Consider the following 11,624-nt stretch of genomic DNA (forward strand, 5'->3'; position numbering starts at 1 on the left):
AGCAGTCCCAGGGATCCAACGAAATCCGCCCCGCCGAGGACCCCAGGCTGGCATCTCCATTCGACCTCTCCCTGCTTCTCAATCCTGCTTTAATGGGGATGGTGGGTGTGCACTACCCAATACCACTTTTCCTGGGAAAAGGGGTCAGATGGGGCCTGTGCTCTCCATCAGTGGAGGCAAAAAATCCCACCAACCTGTATCCTCTGTATCCTGAGTCCTCTGCCCCATTTTCCAGAAGCTAACAATTGAGGCTCCTCCAAAGCAATCCCTTCCCCCACCTTTGGTGCAACGCCTGGCGGCCCGGGAAACCCAAGCGCGATGGGAAATGAAAGGCACGGGGCGGGGGTGGGGGGCCAGGGTTAGAGCCCCCCTCCTCCCTGAGCCCTCGGAAGGGGTGGAGGGGACACGGTTGTAAGGTGCTCGGCTTCTTTTCTCTGCTTGACATGAATAAGGGGATTAGGACGGCAAGTTTCCGTCGTTCACTCCGTCGGACAAAGGGCCCCGCGGTTTGAGCGGCGCAGCCTCTGATTAAACGACAGAGCCCTGTCACTCAGCACCATCCTAGGTACTTGTGTTCGTGACATAATCTTATTAGAAGATAAAACCGGCGAAATCCTTTTCATAATGAAAAGTTACATTTAATGGCTGGACTCGCCCCCCACTCCCTCCCCGGACCCTGCTCGCCTCCCCCCCGTTGCTGTTGGATATGGCTCGCCTGTAATTGGCATTTAAAGCACCAAGTCCGGGAGAAAAACGGGGTTTAGGGTTTTTGTAATCCCCCTAAACTGTCTTTGTTCGAAATCTCCACAGATACAAGTCTGTTAAGAGTAAATATTTGTGGATTGATACAACCCCATTTCCCCCCTGCAAACCGAATCTGAAAAAAAATCCGCCCTCCCGCCGTGCTGCGGCGGGGGCGCCGGAGGGAGGGGGCTGGGTCGGCCCCAGTGTCCGCGCCGGGAACTCGGCTCTCCGGGCGCCTCGCCGCCTCCAGGAGTTGAGGGACTTTGCACATTTCTCAGGCGGGAAAAAGGTCTTAGACTCTTTTTTTCAATTTTCTATTCCCTCGATAAACAAACCTCCCGATCTCGCCGCTTTGGGGCCTGCCCGAGGGGGTCGATCGGAGGGCTTGGGGAGGGGCGAGGGCTTTGCTCAATTCCGAATGAAAATGCGAACTCTCTCCGCCAGCCTTGCTCCCTTCCAGAGCGTTTAAGTGGCTCGGAGGGAACTCCTGGGCCGCGGGAGGCCCCGCCCTGCAGAGCTCCCCGAGTCCAGCCCAGGAGAACACCCGCAGCCGCCAAGGGCCCCCGCAACGACAAACAGCCCCGAAGGCTGCCGCGGGGGCCCCGGGCTCCCGACTCCAGCCCAGCCCGTCCCGGGATCGGATTCCTTCATAAATCAGCGGCTGGGTGAAAGGGCTGCGCTTTAGAAAGGGCAGGACCGTGTGCGCGTATTAGAGCCCCCGGTTCCCAAATCCGGGCTAAACCCCTGGTGACACCGAAATTCATCAACCGCCGCTGGCGCCCGCGGCTCGACCAAGGAGCCCGGGAGCCAAGGAGCCTGTGCACGGCGCTGCCCCACTCGGGGGTGAAGGAGAACGAAGAGCAGGAACCCTCCGAGAGGTGGGCCTGGAGGAGAACGCAGGTGGAGACCGCTGAGAGCCCTCCCGCCCGCGCGCCGGAGGGGAGGCGCTGAAGGAAGCTCCCTACCCGGAGAAAGGCAGTTATTCTAACCTTTTTCCTTCTCTGACAAGGACTGGCCTTACTGGGGGCGTTCCGGCGGGAAAAGGGCAGTGATCCCCCCACCCCCTGCACACACACACACACCCACCCTTCCACACTGGGTACTCTAGGGAGAATCACTACGACTGTCCAAAGTGGGAATCTGGGGCTTCCGGAAGTAAGGGGGTGGCTCCCATCCGCTTTGGCAGTTAGACCTGCTGCGGGTGGGGGGAGAATCTGCTACAGGAGTAACTTCGGATCTGAGGGAAGTGACTTAACTCCCTCAGCCTGGGTTTGCTCACCTACACATGGAGCTAGAGCAACAAAGGTCAGTGCACATCCAGGCACTGGAGGAACACCCATTCCTTTCCTTCTAGGTGCACTGCTGTGGCTTGCCCCTCTGGGCTTAGTGAGGCTCTGCTCTGCCCATTCACATCTACACCGGCCACGCTTAAGAATCTGTTGGGGAAAATTGGGGACTTACGTGCTTCAGGAGTAACGGGGGCCCATCCACAGGCTGCTGGCTGCCCACCTCCAAGGACCAGTTTCTGACAGCCAAACCTGCCCCATTCCTTTTGCAAGGAAAAAATTCAAAAACACCAGCCTAGACCCGGGTGAGGAGCGAGAGGGTGGGCAAGGCTGCTCCAGGAGGCCTGTTGAGGAGGCTCCACTCTCTGGGCCTCCCACTCAGGGCAGACAATGCATTCCTGCCGGGCAGGGAGCCTCCGGCTTACTTCCCAGGCAGGCAGGAAGGAAACATACATTGACTGAATGCGGAAGGAAGCCTGGCATCTTTGGGTTTGTTTCACTTTGCTCTGAGCAACCCTGTGAGATTGGGATTATCACCCCTGTTACATAGAGACAGAAACTGAAGCTTGGGAAGAGGCACCAGCTTCCCTAAATGCCCTTGGCCTGTGTCACCGGGAGCCAGAGACATTTTCAATCCAGATCTGTAACTGCAATCTTGCTATTTCCTTTGAGAAAATGTGCCCCGCTCAGAGGGCCCTCCTTTTAGAGGAGGTGGCCCCAGAGCACCGTGGTCCTCTCCATCTCCACAGGCTCGGGCAACTCCAGGCCTGGGCGGGTGCCCACACCCAGGCAGCCCAGCAACTATGGCAATTCAGGAGTCACGTGACGACAGTCACTGAGTCTTGGAGGATAGCAGGAGGCGGGAGGGGGGAACAGCAGTCACACCCAGCTCCTCCCCTCTCACCATCGTGGCTGCTGCAGCACCGGCAGAGGCACCTGGGGGTGGGGAGGCACCTCTGGCAGCACAGTGTTCCAGCACGCTCACTCATCTTCCTGCACCTAGCCAGCTGCTCGGTGGTCTCCTGACTCCTGTCAGCCCTGGTGGGCACCTCTGATGCTCTGGGCAGCCTACAGGACCCTCCCCGCTGGCAACCAGCTCACAGTTCCCAAGGAAACCTCTTACAGCACGGCCGGCTAGGAAGCAGCAAACATCTTTGTTTCTTCTGGAACCAGATTCCAGGAACCGGGTTCCCCCCCCAGTTCACCAAGTGCCAGGCCAGCCAGGTGCTCCGCCATCAGCCGGCGCACTTGGTCCAGGTCTGGGCCTGGCTCCCAATTGGGACAAAGCCCCCTCCCCCCAGACCCCTATACTCCCCCACCTCCCTTCAGGGCTCCGGGGTCCACCAGGCAGGTCCAGCAGCTGCCCATCAAGAAGCTGAACAGAAATGGATACAGGGACTTCCCTGATGGCACAGTGGTTAAGACTCCATGCTCCCAATGCAGGGGGCCTGGGTTCGATCCCTGGCCGGGGAACTAGATACCACATGCATGCCACAACTAAGACCCCGTGCAACCAAATAAATAAATATTAAAACAGAAAAAAAGAAATGGATACAATATTGCCCCAGAAATAACAAAGGAAGGGCCCACGCAGAAATTTATTTGTACTGATCAGGCCGGGGAAAGGTAAAGGGCAGCGAGGAAGTGCTGTCAGCCAGGCCTGAAACTCAAGAAAGTTGCCATTCAGAGCACAGTGGTCCCTTATACCCCTCCACTGCCAACACTGCAGTAGTTAAAGCAAACACTGGCCCTTCACGGCCCTGTCAGTTACACCTTCCCCCCGAAAATTACACAAACTTTGAAAGATTTTTCTGAGAGAAGATGGATGCTTCAGGCGACTTGAGGTCAAGGCTAGGCTGTTTAAAGTATATTATTAACAAATAAACATTTACTGCACATACAAAAAAAAAGAAAAAAAAAAGGAGAAAAACTCTATAGGCCACTGGGGAACCAAATCATGTTGCTTTTGGCTTCAAATGACAGGAGACATTTATGACATGAATGGAGAACACCAGCCGGTTGATGAAATGGCAAACGTCTGCCACTTCGCTTCCTCTGCCTTCGTGAATCAACTTTTTCAAATATGGTTTTCAGCCTTGCCTTCCCCTCAATACCACCGCCTCCCCACTTCTGACTGCAGTGGCAATAAATGTATATAATTTTGGTTTTGCTCTCTGCTGCCATCAGCACAGAATCTGGGGGTTGGAGAGGGCTGGGTCAGCCAGAGAGCCAAGGGCCTTGGGTCCTCCTGCACCCTCAACTGAATGACAGCTCACAGGAGCTCCCTGGATGAGTGGACCACCCCTCTCTTCTTCCCTCCCGTGAAGCTGGGGCCTGACTGTGGCGTCCAACAAATTGGAAGTTATAACTCACGTCATTGAGAGTATCCTCCGTCTCTCCGCCTAACTAATGCCAAAGTAGGACTGGGTGGTTGTGAGTGTGTGTGTTTTCCCTTTTCTGTTTTAAAAACCTCACAGCTGCAGGGTAGAGGAAGTTCCTTGGGGAAGCACTGCCAGCTTTCGTGGACCAAAAATACCTCCTTGGGCTGGAGGAGCCTCCTGACTGCCCAGGCTGGTGTCTCTCACCTGAAAAACATACAAATCCTTGGATCTCTCCCTCACACACCCCCTCTTCTGACTCTCCCCTGCAGCCTCGGAGATGTCGGTTGAGCTTTATTTTCTGTCATTTGAGTCACAGAAACAAATGAGCATGAACAGTTTTCCAAATATTAAATTATACTATTGTGTGCTTTTCCAAGTTATATGCAGACCAGGTAGATTCCAGTTGTTCCCCAGTGGAAAGATCTTTGCTTTAGTCCAACCTCCAACCCCCAAGGAGAAACAGGTCAGCACACCAGGCCCACCCTGCTGCCTGCCCTTCCTGCAAATGCACAGTGGGCATTTGTTTTCCCTCATGTAATCAGAAGCTTTTCTGCCTCTCTAGAAGTGCAGGAGAGGATACTGGATCCCATGAAGTGTGAAACATTTACTGAAACCTCCCCACCCCCACCCAGGTACCTTGTGTAATCCTCACAACCACCCTGAGAAATATCATCACCCCCACTTTGCTGATGGAGAACATGGGGCTCAGAGATGGGCAGCCACTTGGCTAAGATCACACAGCTACTGAGTGCTGGGCTGTGAACCCAGGTCTGTCTCACACTGTCCCACGCAGGAAAAGGGAATGGTTTTCCCAGGGTATCCCTCATCTTCCCTGCACAGAGGCTTATGACAAGCCTAGCATGCCAGCTGCCCCTCTCTTTGGCAGGGAACCCATGGGCAGTTTGGTGTGTGGCCTTGGAGACAAGGCATTCCTTGCCACGCTGATGGTGATAAAGTAACAACAATAATTTCCAGAGTATTAACAACATGCCAGGCAAGATGCCAGGTCCTTTGGGGCATGTTATCTCCAATCCTTATAAGAATACTTTCCCCCGGGTGGCTCTGTCCCCCATTTTACAGAAGAGGCTCAGGTAGGTGTCAAGGCTCTGTGGTCCTAAGCCTGGCTCCAATGGACAGACAGGAGGGAGCTGAGGGTCACCAATCACATACCCCAGAGGAGATCCTCACAGCCTGCTTCCCCCACTCGAGAAAAACCCAGCAAACAAATTAGGCTATACCAGCCCAGAGCCTAGGGAATACAGGGTGAGCCGGGAGTCAGCTGTGAATAATGTCTCTGTTCAGCAGCGGAGAACTGCAGCCTCAGGAAGGCCTTTGGTTACCTTTCCGCCTACAGCCAAGGTGCTAGGGTTAAATGCAGAGGTGCCCTCCCAGGAGCCAGAGGGTCCCCAGACTTGGGCTGGCAGAGTGAGCCTTTCAGCCCTTAGATCTCCAGGAAGAGCACTACGGAGGCCTTTTAATAAGGGAAAGCGCTGGCTCTTCCTTCCAAGGACATCCACTTCCAGGACAGGCCCTCTGGCCCAGGCTGTGGGCAGGGGTGTCTGCAGCTCTGAATTGGTCTGATGGGGGCCATGCCAGCTGGGGTACCCACTGGTGGAGGGGATGCTGCTGGTAACTGGCACCCTACAGCAGGGCCTAAGGGAGGTCTCCCAAACTGGGAGAAGCAGCAGGCAGAAAAGGCTGGGGCCTGACTTTGCTCTACCCGTGCGCCACACCCGCCGCTCTGAGGAGAGGTGAGCCTCCCAGGAAGGCCTTTCCCGGTGTAAACACTTCCCAGGAAAGGAATGTGCTGGGAAGAGCTGGTTGGGCCACTGGAGCCACAGCCAGCTGGGGTAAATTTAAAAGAAAAGAAAAAAAAAAAAATCACCCCAGGACTCAGACGGCTTTTTGTGAAACTCAATCAAAGCTTCGCTGCCCCACTCCTGCTGCAGTGGGCGCATCCTACCTGGGCAGGCGAGGCCCAGGGGACCGGCGCGGGCTCGGCGGCGGAGAGGCGAGGCCGCCCGGGAAGGCCCGGTGGCAGAAGCGCACCGCCAGCCCGGGACGCCGAGGTAGGCGCAGGGCGCACGCAGGCTCCGGCTCGCACACCGACGAGGCTCGGGGTCGTCAGACCTGGGAGCTGTCTTACAAGCGATTAGGCTCCATTTTGTGACAGATTTTTGGACTCTCCACCGACCCTCCCCCCTTCCGGAGCCTCCTCCCGGAATTCGCCACCTCCTCGGGATAGAAAGATAGAAACCCTTTCCAGACAAGCGACAGACGGCAGGAAAAGAGAGTTACATAATTCTATTTGGCCAAGCGGCAAAGAAAAAAAATGAGGAGAGGGATTTATGTTGTCATTTTTTAAAAATGCGTTCTCCGGTGAAAGAAGGAGAGAGGTGTTCGTGATTTTGCGTTTGGAGGCCGCGTTTCCTCCCGGTTTCTAACCGGGTTTTCTGTCCAAGAAGGAGCTCGGGCTGCCGAGGGGCCAGAGGCTCGGGCATAGGAGAACTATCCGACGATTTTTTTTTCCCCCTGAAGGAGCCCCCGAAAAACACGTACTGAGAAAAAGGAGACTTCGAGTTATGCGTGAAAATGCACAAATGCCGTGGTGGCCTGCGCTCCGCTTTGCAGGTCCAGGACGTGCGGGTGGATTTTATCAAACGCTATTAAATGCACCCAAACGTCAATTAATCACCCCGTGGTGCATAAAATAACGCTGTGCCTCTGGGTCTGTGTCCCGGATCTCTAAAACAAATCGAAAGGAGGAAGAGGCGCTTAATAAAAATAGCAATCTCCTTCCAAGGACCGAGCCCGGCAACTCCTATCGAGACGAAGAAACATTTTTCAAAAGTTATGGCGGGGGTGTGTGTTAATTTCCCAATACCGCTGACGCACAGACTCCACAAAATTGAGAAGGCACGTTCCTGCGCCCACTTGCCTGGATTCTCGTCTGAAAAGCATTTACGCACAGATGCAATAAATATGCATCTGCGATCCTCAAAGAAAAAAATAAATCGTGAAATACATTTTTACTGTGCAAAGAACATCGCTTCCCAGTGAGCCCCCGCCTGCGTCTCTGCGCTGGCTCTCCCAGAGAAAAGCTGATGCGAGATCCGACTGGGTATTTGTCCCCAGAATTGTCTTGATAACAACAATCCCCCTTCAGCCCCCAACTGGCCAGCCTAGTGCAGATACCTAATTGGCATTATTGGAAGAAGGGGTGGGGGGCGCGAAAGAGGAAGGCACTGTGAGAGGCATGAATAATGCCCGCCTGCTGCCCTCGGGACCTAGACTCGAGCTGGAGATTCGCCCTGAACCAAAATTCACCCGCAAGCACACCCCTAACTGCACCGAGGGAGAAAGCTCTTAGGCGCCCTTTTTTCTTTTTTAAACAAACATATTTTCGGCAAAGCAACCGCTGTTTAATGTTTAATTGTTTTGTAAAATGAGGGAGTTGGCCATTCAGCTTTAAGGGATCATCTAGCTCAACATTTGTGACTTTACAATTCTGTGCTCTGAAGAACCAGGGGGCATCCTCTCCTTGTTTTAAGGAAAAGCTCTGTAAATGACTGAGGGGTGGGGAGGAGAGAGTGAGCAGATATGTACAAGAGGCTGGAAAGAGTCTTTACAAAATGTAAAAAAAAATTTTTTTCAAAAAATTGCACAAATGACTCGGAGGCCCATTTCCAGTTTTCTGGGCCTCCAGCCCGCACGTGTTAAGTGATCCAGGCTGAGCTGTGCGGGGAGTGGCACTGCCACAACCGCGCTCGGGGTCAGGCAAACAGAGCAAGGCGAGGGGTGCAGGACAGCAGGATGTGTGTGGACTTAAGGCCGGTGAGCCCTGCTGAGGGGCCAGCCCCAAGCCTCCAATCACATCTACCCCAAACTACTTTCATCACTTTATGCTGCTGTACGCCTGCCTGTGGCTGAGCTGACCGGTGGCCTCACTTTCTCCTGGAAGTAGAATCGTATCAGTCTGGGGCACAGCACAAACACGATCAGTGGCAGTGTGCCTAACCTGGGGTGGTCCAGAGGGGGAGGTCTCTGGGACCACAGAAGAGCTGACTCTGAACAGGGTCCCAGTTCCTGCTCTCACTGCCCCCCAGCTGGCAGGAAGTACAAGGCAGAAAAAGCAGCTCCTGCTGAGCCCCCAGACCAGGGGAGCACAGTCAGAATAGGTGCTAGCGTAGGGCGCACACGGAGACTTCTGAAGTAGAACCCGATGCCCTCTCAAGGGCTCTGGCCTGCAGTCCCACCTATTTCCAGGTCTCGGCCAAGCTGCTCCACTTCCCATCAGGGCCGGGATTTAGGGACAGTCCCTGGGCAGAGCAGGTAGGCTGCACTTAACTACCAAGCACTGGCAGCCCAGCCTTTTCCCAGAGGCTTGGGCACACACAGCCCCCCTCTGAGGCCCAAACCACTCGAGAAGCCTACCCACCCTACAGCCCCATCTGAAACGGTTTTCTGGGCTGTGCTAGAAAGTTCTCACAGGCACCCACTTGTCTCCAAATTGCTGCCCTGGGCATCCCCACACCCCTCTTCCTCGTGTTGCTCCTCTCTGCCTCCCTCTTAATCACACTGTCAGGCACAAAACTCAGAGGGTCAAAAGAAAAAAGAAAAAACCAAAACCTGGATCTACTCTTATCTGCCAGGAGCCCCCTGCCAGACAAACCCACAGTCTCAGCAAAACGCAAAAGTCAGTAGGTAGAGCTCAGCCCAGTTTCTGGCCTCAACGCTGAGGCTTGGGCTCCGCCAGGGTGGAGCAAGCCATCCTGCCTCAACACATACACATGGCAAGAAAGAAGGGCTGCTGGGGAAGGTTGACTTGGCCAGTTCCTCACCCCATGGGGAACCCAGGTTGTGGTTTCCCACCTCTTAAGGTCCTCTTCCTAGACAGCTTCTCCAGCCAACAATTATACGAGCAAAATTCCCGCATGGAACGGTTTGGAGAGAATGCACACCCTTTTCTCTCCATCAGGGACTGAAAGTGCAGCAGGAAGCCTGGCAGGAAGGGGGCATCCCTGGCTGCTTGGGCACTTCAGCACCCTGCCATTCCACCTCCTTGCTTCAAGAATCCCAAACCAACACAAACCCTGCCTTTGGGCTGGGGAAGCACACCGCCAGTGCCCGGCTCCCTAAAGCACTGCTTTCGTTTGAAAAATCAATTCTCGGTCCCCAATGCAGGCCTCAGTGAAGCCAGCCCCTGTCCCACGACTGCAGCATCGTACCCCCTCGTCGGCCCAGGGCCTTGTCCCGCACCCCGACTGAGCGGCCCAGCGCAGGTTTCCCGGACTAAGGATGGCAACGGGGGCTGCCGGAGGGTCCTGGCTACCCCACCAGTGCTGGACGCGCTGGGACGGCTCTGCCCTGCCGGGAGACGCGCAACCCGCGGAGTTCTCGGAGCTGACGGGCCCAGCGGCGCGCAGGGCCGGCGGCAGGGCGGACGCGGGCCCGACATGGCAGGGGGGCGGCCGGGCTGGAGTGCCGTGCGGCTGCGGGAAAGGAGAAGGACGAGAAGCGCTTACTGTTGGTAGTCTTGTTTGCAGTACAGTTTCCGATCCCGGAAGTAGCAGCTGGTGGTGAGGGCTTGCTGACACGCCGCGCACTGCAAACACTCCTCGTGCCAGGACGACTCGTTGACTCGCATCAGGAAGCGGTCGGAGATGGGCCGCTGGCAGCCCTCGCAGACGGCGGGATGCGGGCAGTCGGAGCCTGCAGCGCACAGGGCGAGAGACGGGCCGTCAGCGCCGACCAGCCCGGCCCAGCGTCCCGATCGCGCGGTGCCCGCAGCTCCGGCCCCAAAGGCGAGGGCAGCCCGGTACCGCCGTCCGCCGCCTGCGCTTCCCCGGCCGCCGCGCCAGGGGCCGGGCAGCCTCAGCTAGTTCGTCCCAGTCAGCGGACTCCGCCGCGGAGAGGCCGCGGGCCTGGAGCCTCGGCTCGGCGCTGCGCGCTCCCCTTCTCCGGAGATCGAGCGCTTGGTGATAATATATATGAGAACGAGCACGGCGCGGGGCAGCCGGCTGGGACCGAGACAGGAGAGGTGAGGCTTAGGCGCCCACTGGCTGACACGCCCCGCGGTGGCGTTCGTTGTCTTCTCTCCCTCATCTCCCCAAAATCTGTGGTTTAGCTGACCCAGGGAACATTTCCCTCTTAGAGACTCCCTCTCCCCAGGTGACCTGGCACCACTCTCAAGCTTGCCAAGGTGACTGACTACTTGAGTCCTCCATCACCCCTGCCACCCGCCTCCTACCTCTCGCCCGGAGTGGCAGCTCTGGAACTGAGGCCCGGTGAGGATGGGGGGTGGCGGCTGGAGCTGTCCTGTCCTCGCTCCTCCTAGGTGGTGTCCCTGCATACCTCTGTCCCCTCAGGATGCCTGTCTAGGCGTGCCTGCCTGTTGCCCCTCTGGTGATCACTCCAGGAGTTTTCTCTCTGTGTCCCCCACGCCCCCATGTTCTGCAAACCACTGTCTTTATCCGTTAGCCTGGAACCCTGTGTCCACCTCGGAACGAGACCCCTGTCCCCTGCCCGTGACCACTCGGGCGTTCCGACCCCGCACTCACCCAGCAGCACCCCTAGAGTGGCGGGCCCGGGGCGCAGGGCGTGCTCCTCCATCTTGATGCCGTCCAACATCTTAGCGCAGTCCGTCTGCCCGCGGGGGAAGCACCTCTCCAGCGATTCGGGACCTGTTGCTATATCCATGGGACGCGGGGCGCGCTGCGAGCCCCGCCGGCCAGGGTGCTCACCCGCCCGCCCGCCTGCCGGCTCGCCGCCGCCGCCGCGGCCCGGGAGCCGGGGAGGCGCGGCCCCCGCGGGTTGGGGGCTGCGGCTGGGGCCGCCGGCTGCCCCGGCGAGCGCGGAGCGGCGACGCGCTGGCCCCGGGCCCCGGCGTCGTGCGGGAGGGCCGGGGCGGCTGCTGTCCGCGCCGCGCTCTCCCGAGCACTCGTAGCCACGCGCGCCGGCTCTTCTGTCACCTGCTTGTCAGCCCCGGAGCCGGGCTGCAGCGGCGGCGGCAGCAGACGGAGCCGCGGGGAGGAGACGGCGGCGGCGGCGGCGGCGGCGGCGGCGGGCGGGGGAGGGGGTGGGGGGGTTGCAGGGGCGTCTCCGCGGGCTGCGGGGGGGCGCGGGCGACGCTGCGGGGTCCCGGGCGGGGCGCAGCGGGCCGCGGAATTCCAGGCGCGTTCCCCGAACTACTCTAGTGCCATAGTGCGCCCGA

General features: G+C 57.6%; 1 protein-coding gene across 2 annotated transcripts in view; it reads right to left on the minus strand.

Annotated features, from left to right (window-relative positions):
• LMX1B (LIM homeobox transcription factor 1 beta) overlaps positions 1-11,110 on the minus strand; it is a gene marked incomplete at both ends in the record, with an annotated part of 79,546 nt that extends 68,436 nt beyond the window's left edge. For both annotated transcript variants that reach the window (XM_082843333.1, XM_082843332.1), the window contains 2 exons: positions 9,937-10,123; positions 10,972-11,110. In XM_082843333.1, coding sequence (XP_082699459.1) covers positions 9,937-10,123; positions 10,972-11,110 — 326 coding nt within the window. The remainder of the gene's footprint in view (positions 1-9,936; positions 10,124-10,971) is intronic.
• Positions 11,111-11,624: the final 514 nt, after the last annotated feature.

The sequence above is a fragment of the Leucopleurus acutus genome (assembly GCF_964270905.1).
Source record: "Leucopleurus acutus genome assembly, chromosome: 7".
NCBI lineage: Eukaryota > Metazoa > Chordata > Mammalia > Artiodactyla > Delphinidae > Leucopleurus > Leucopleurus acutus.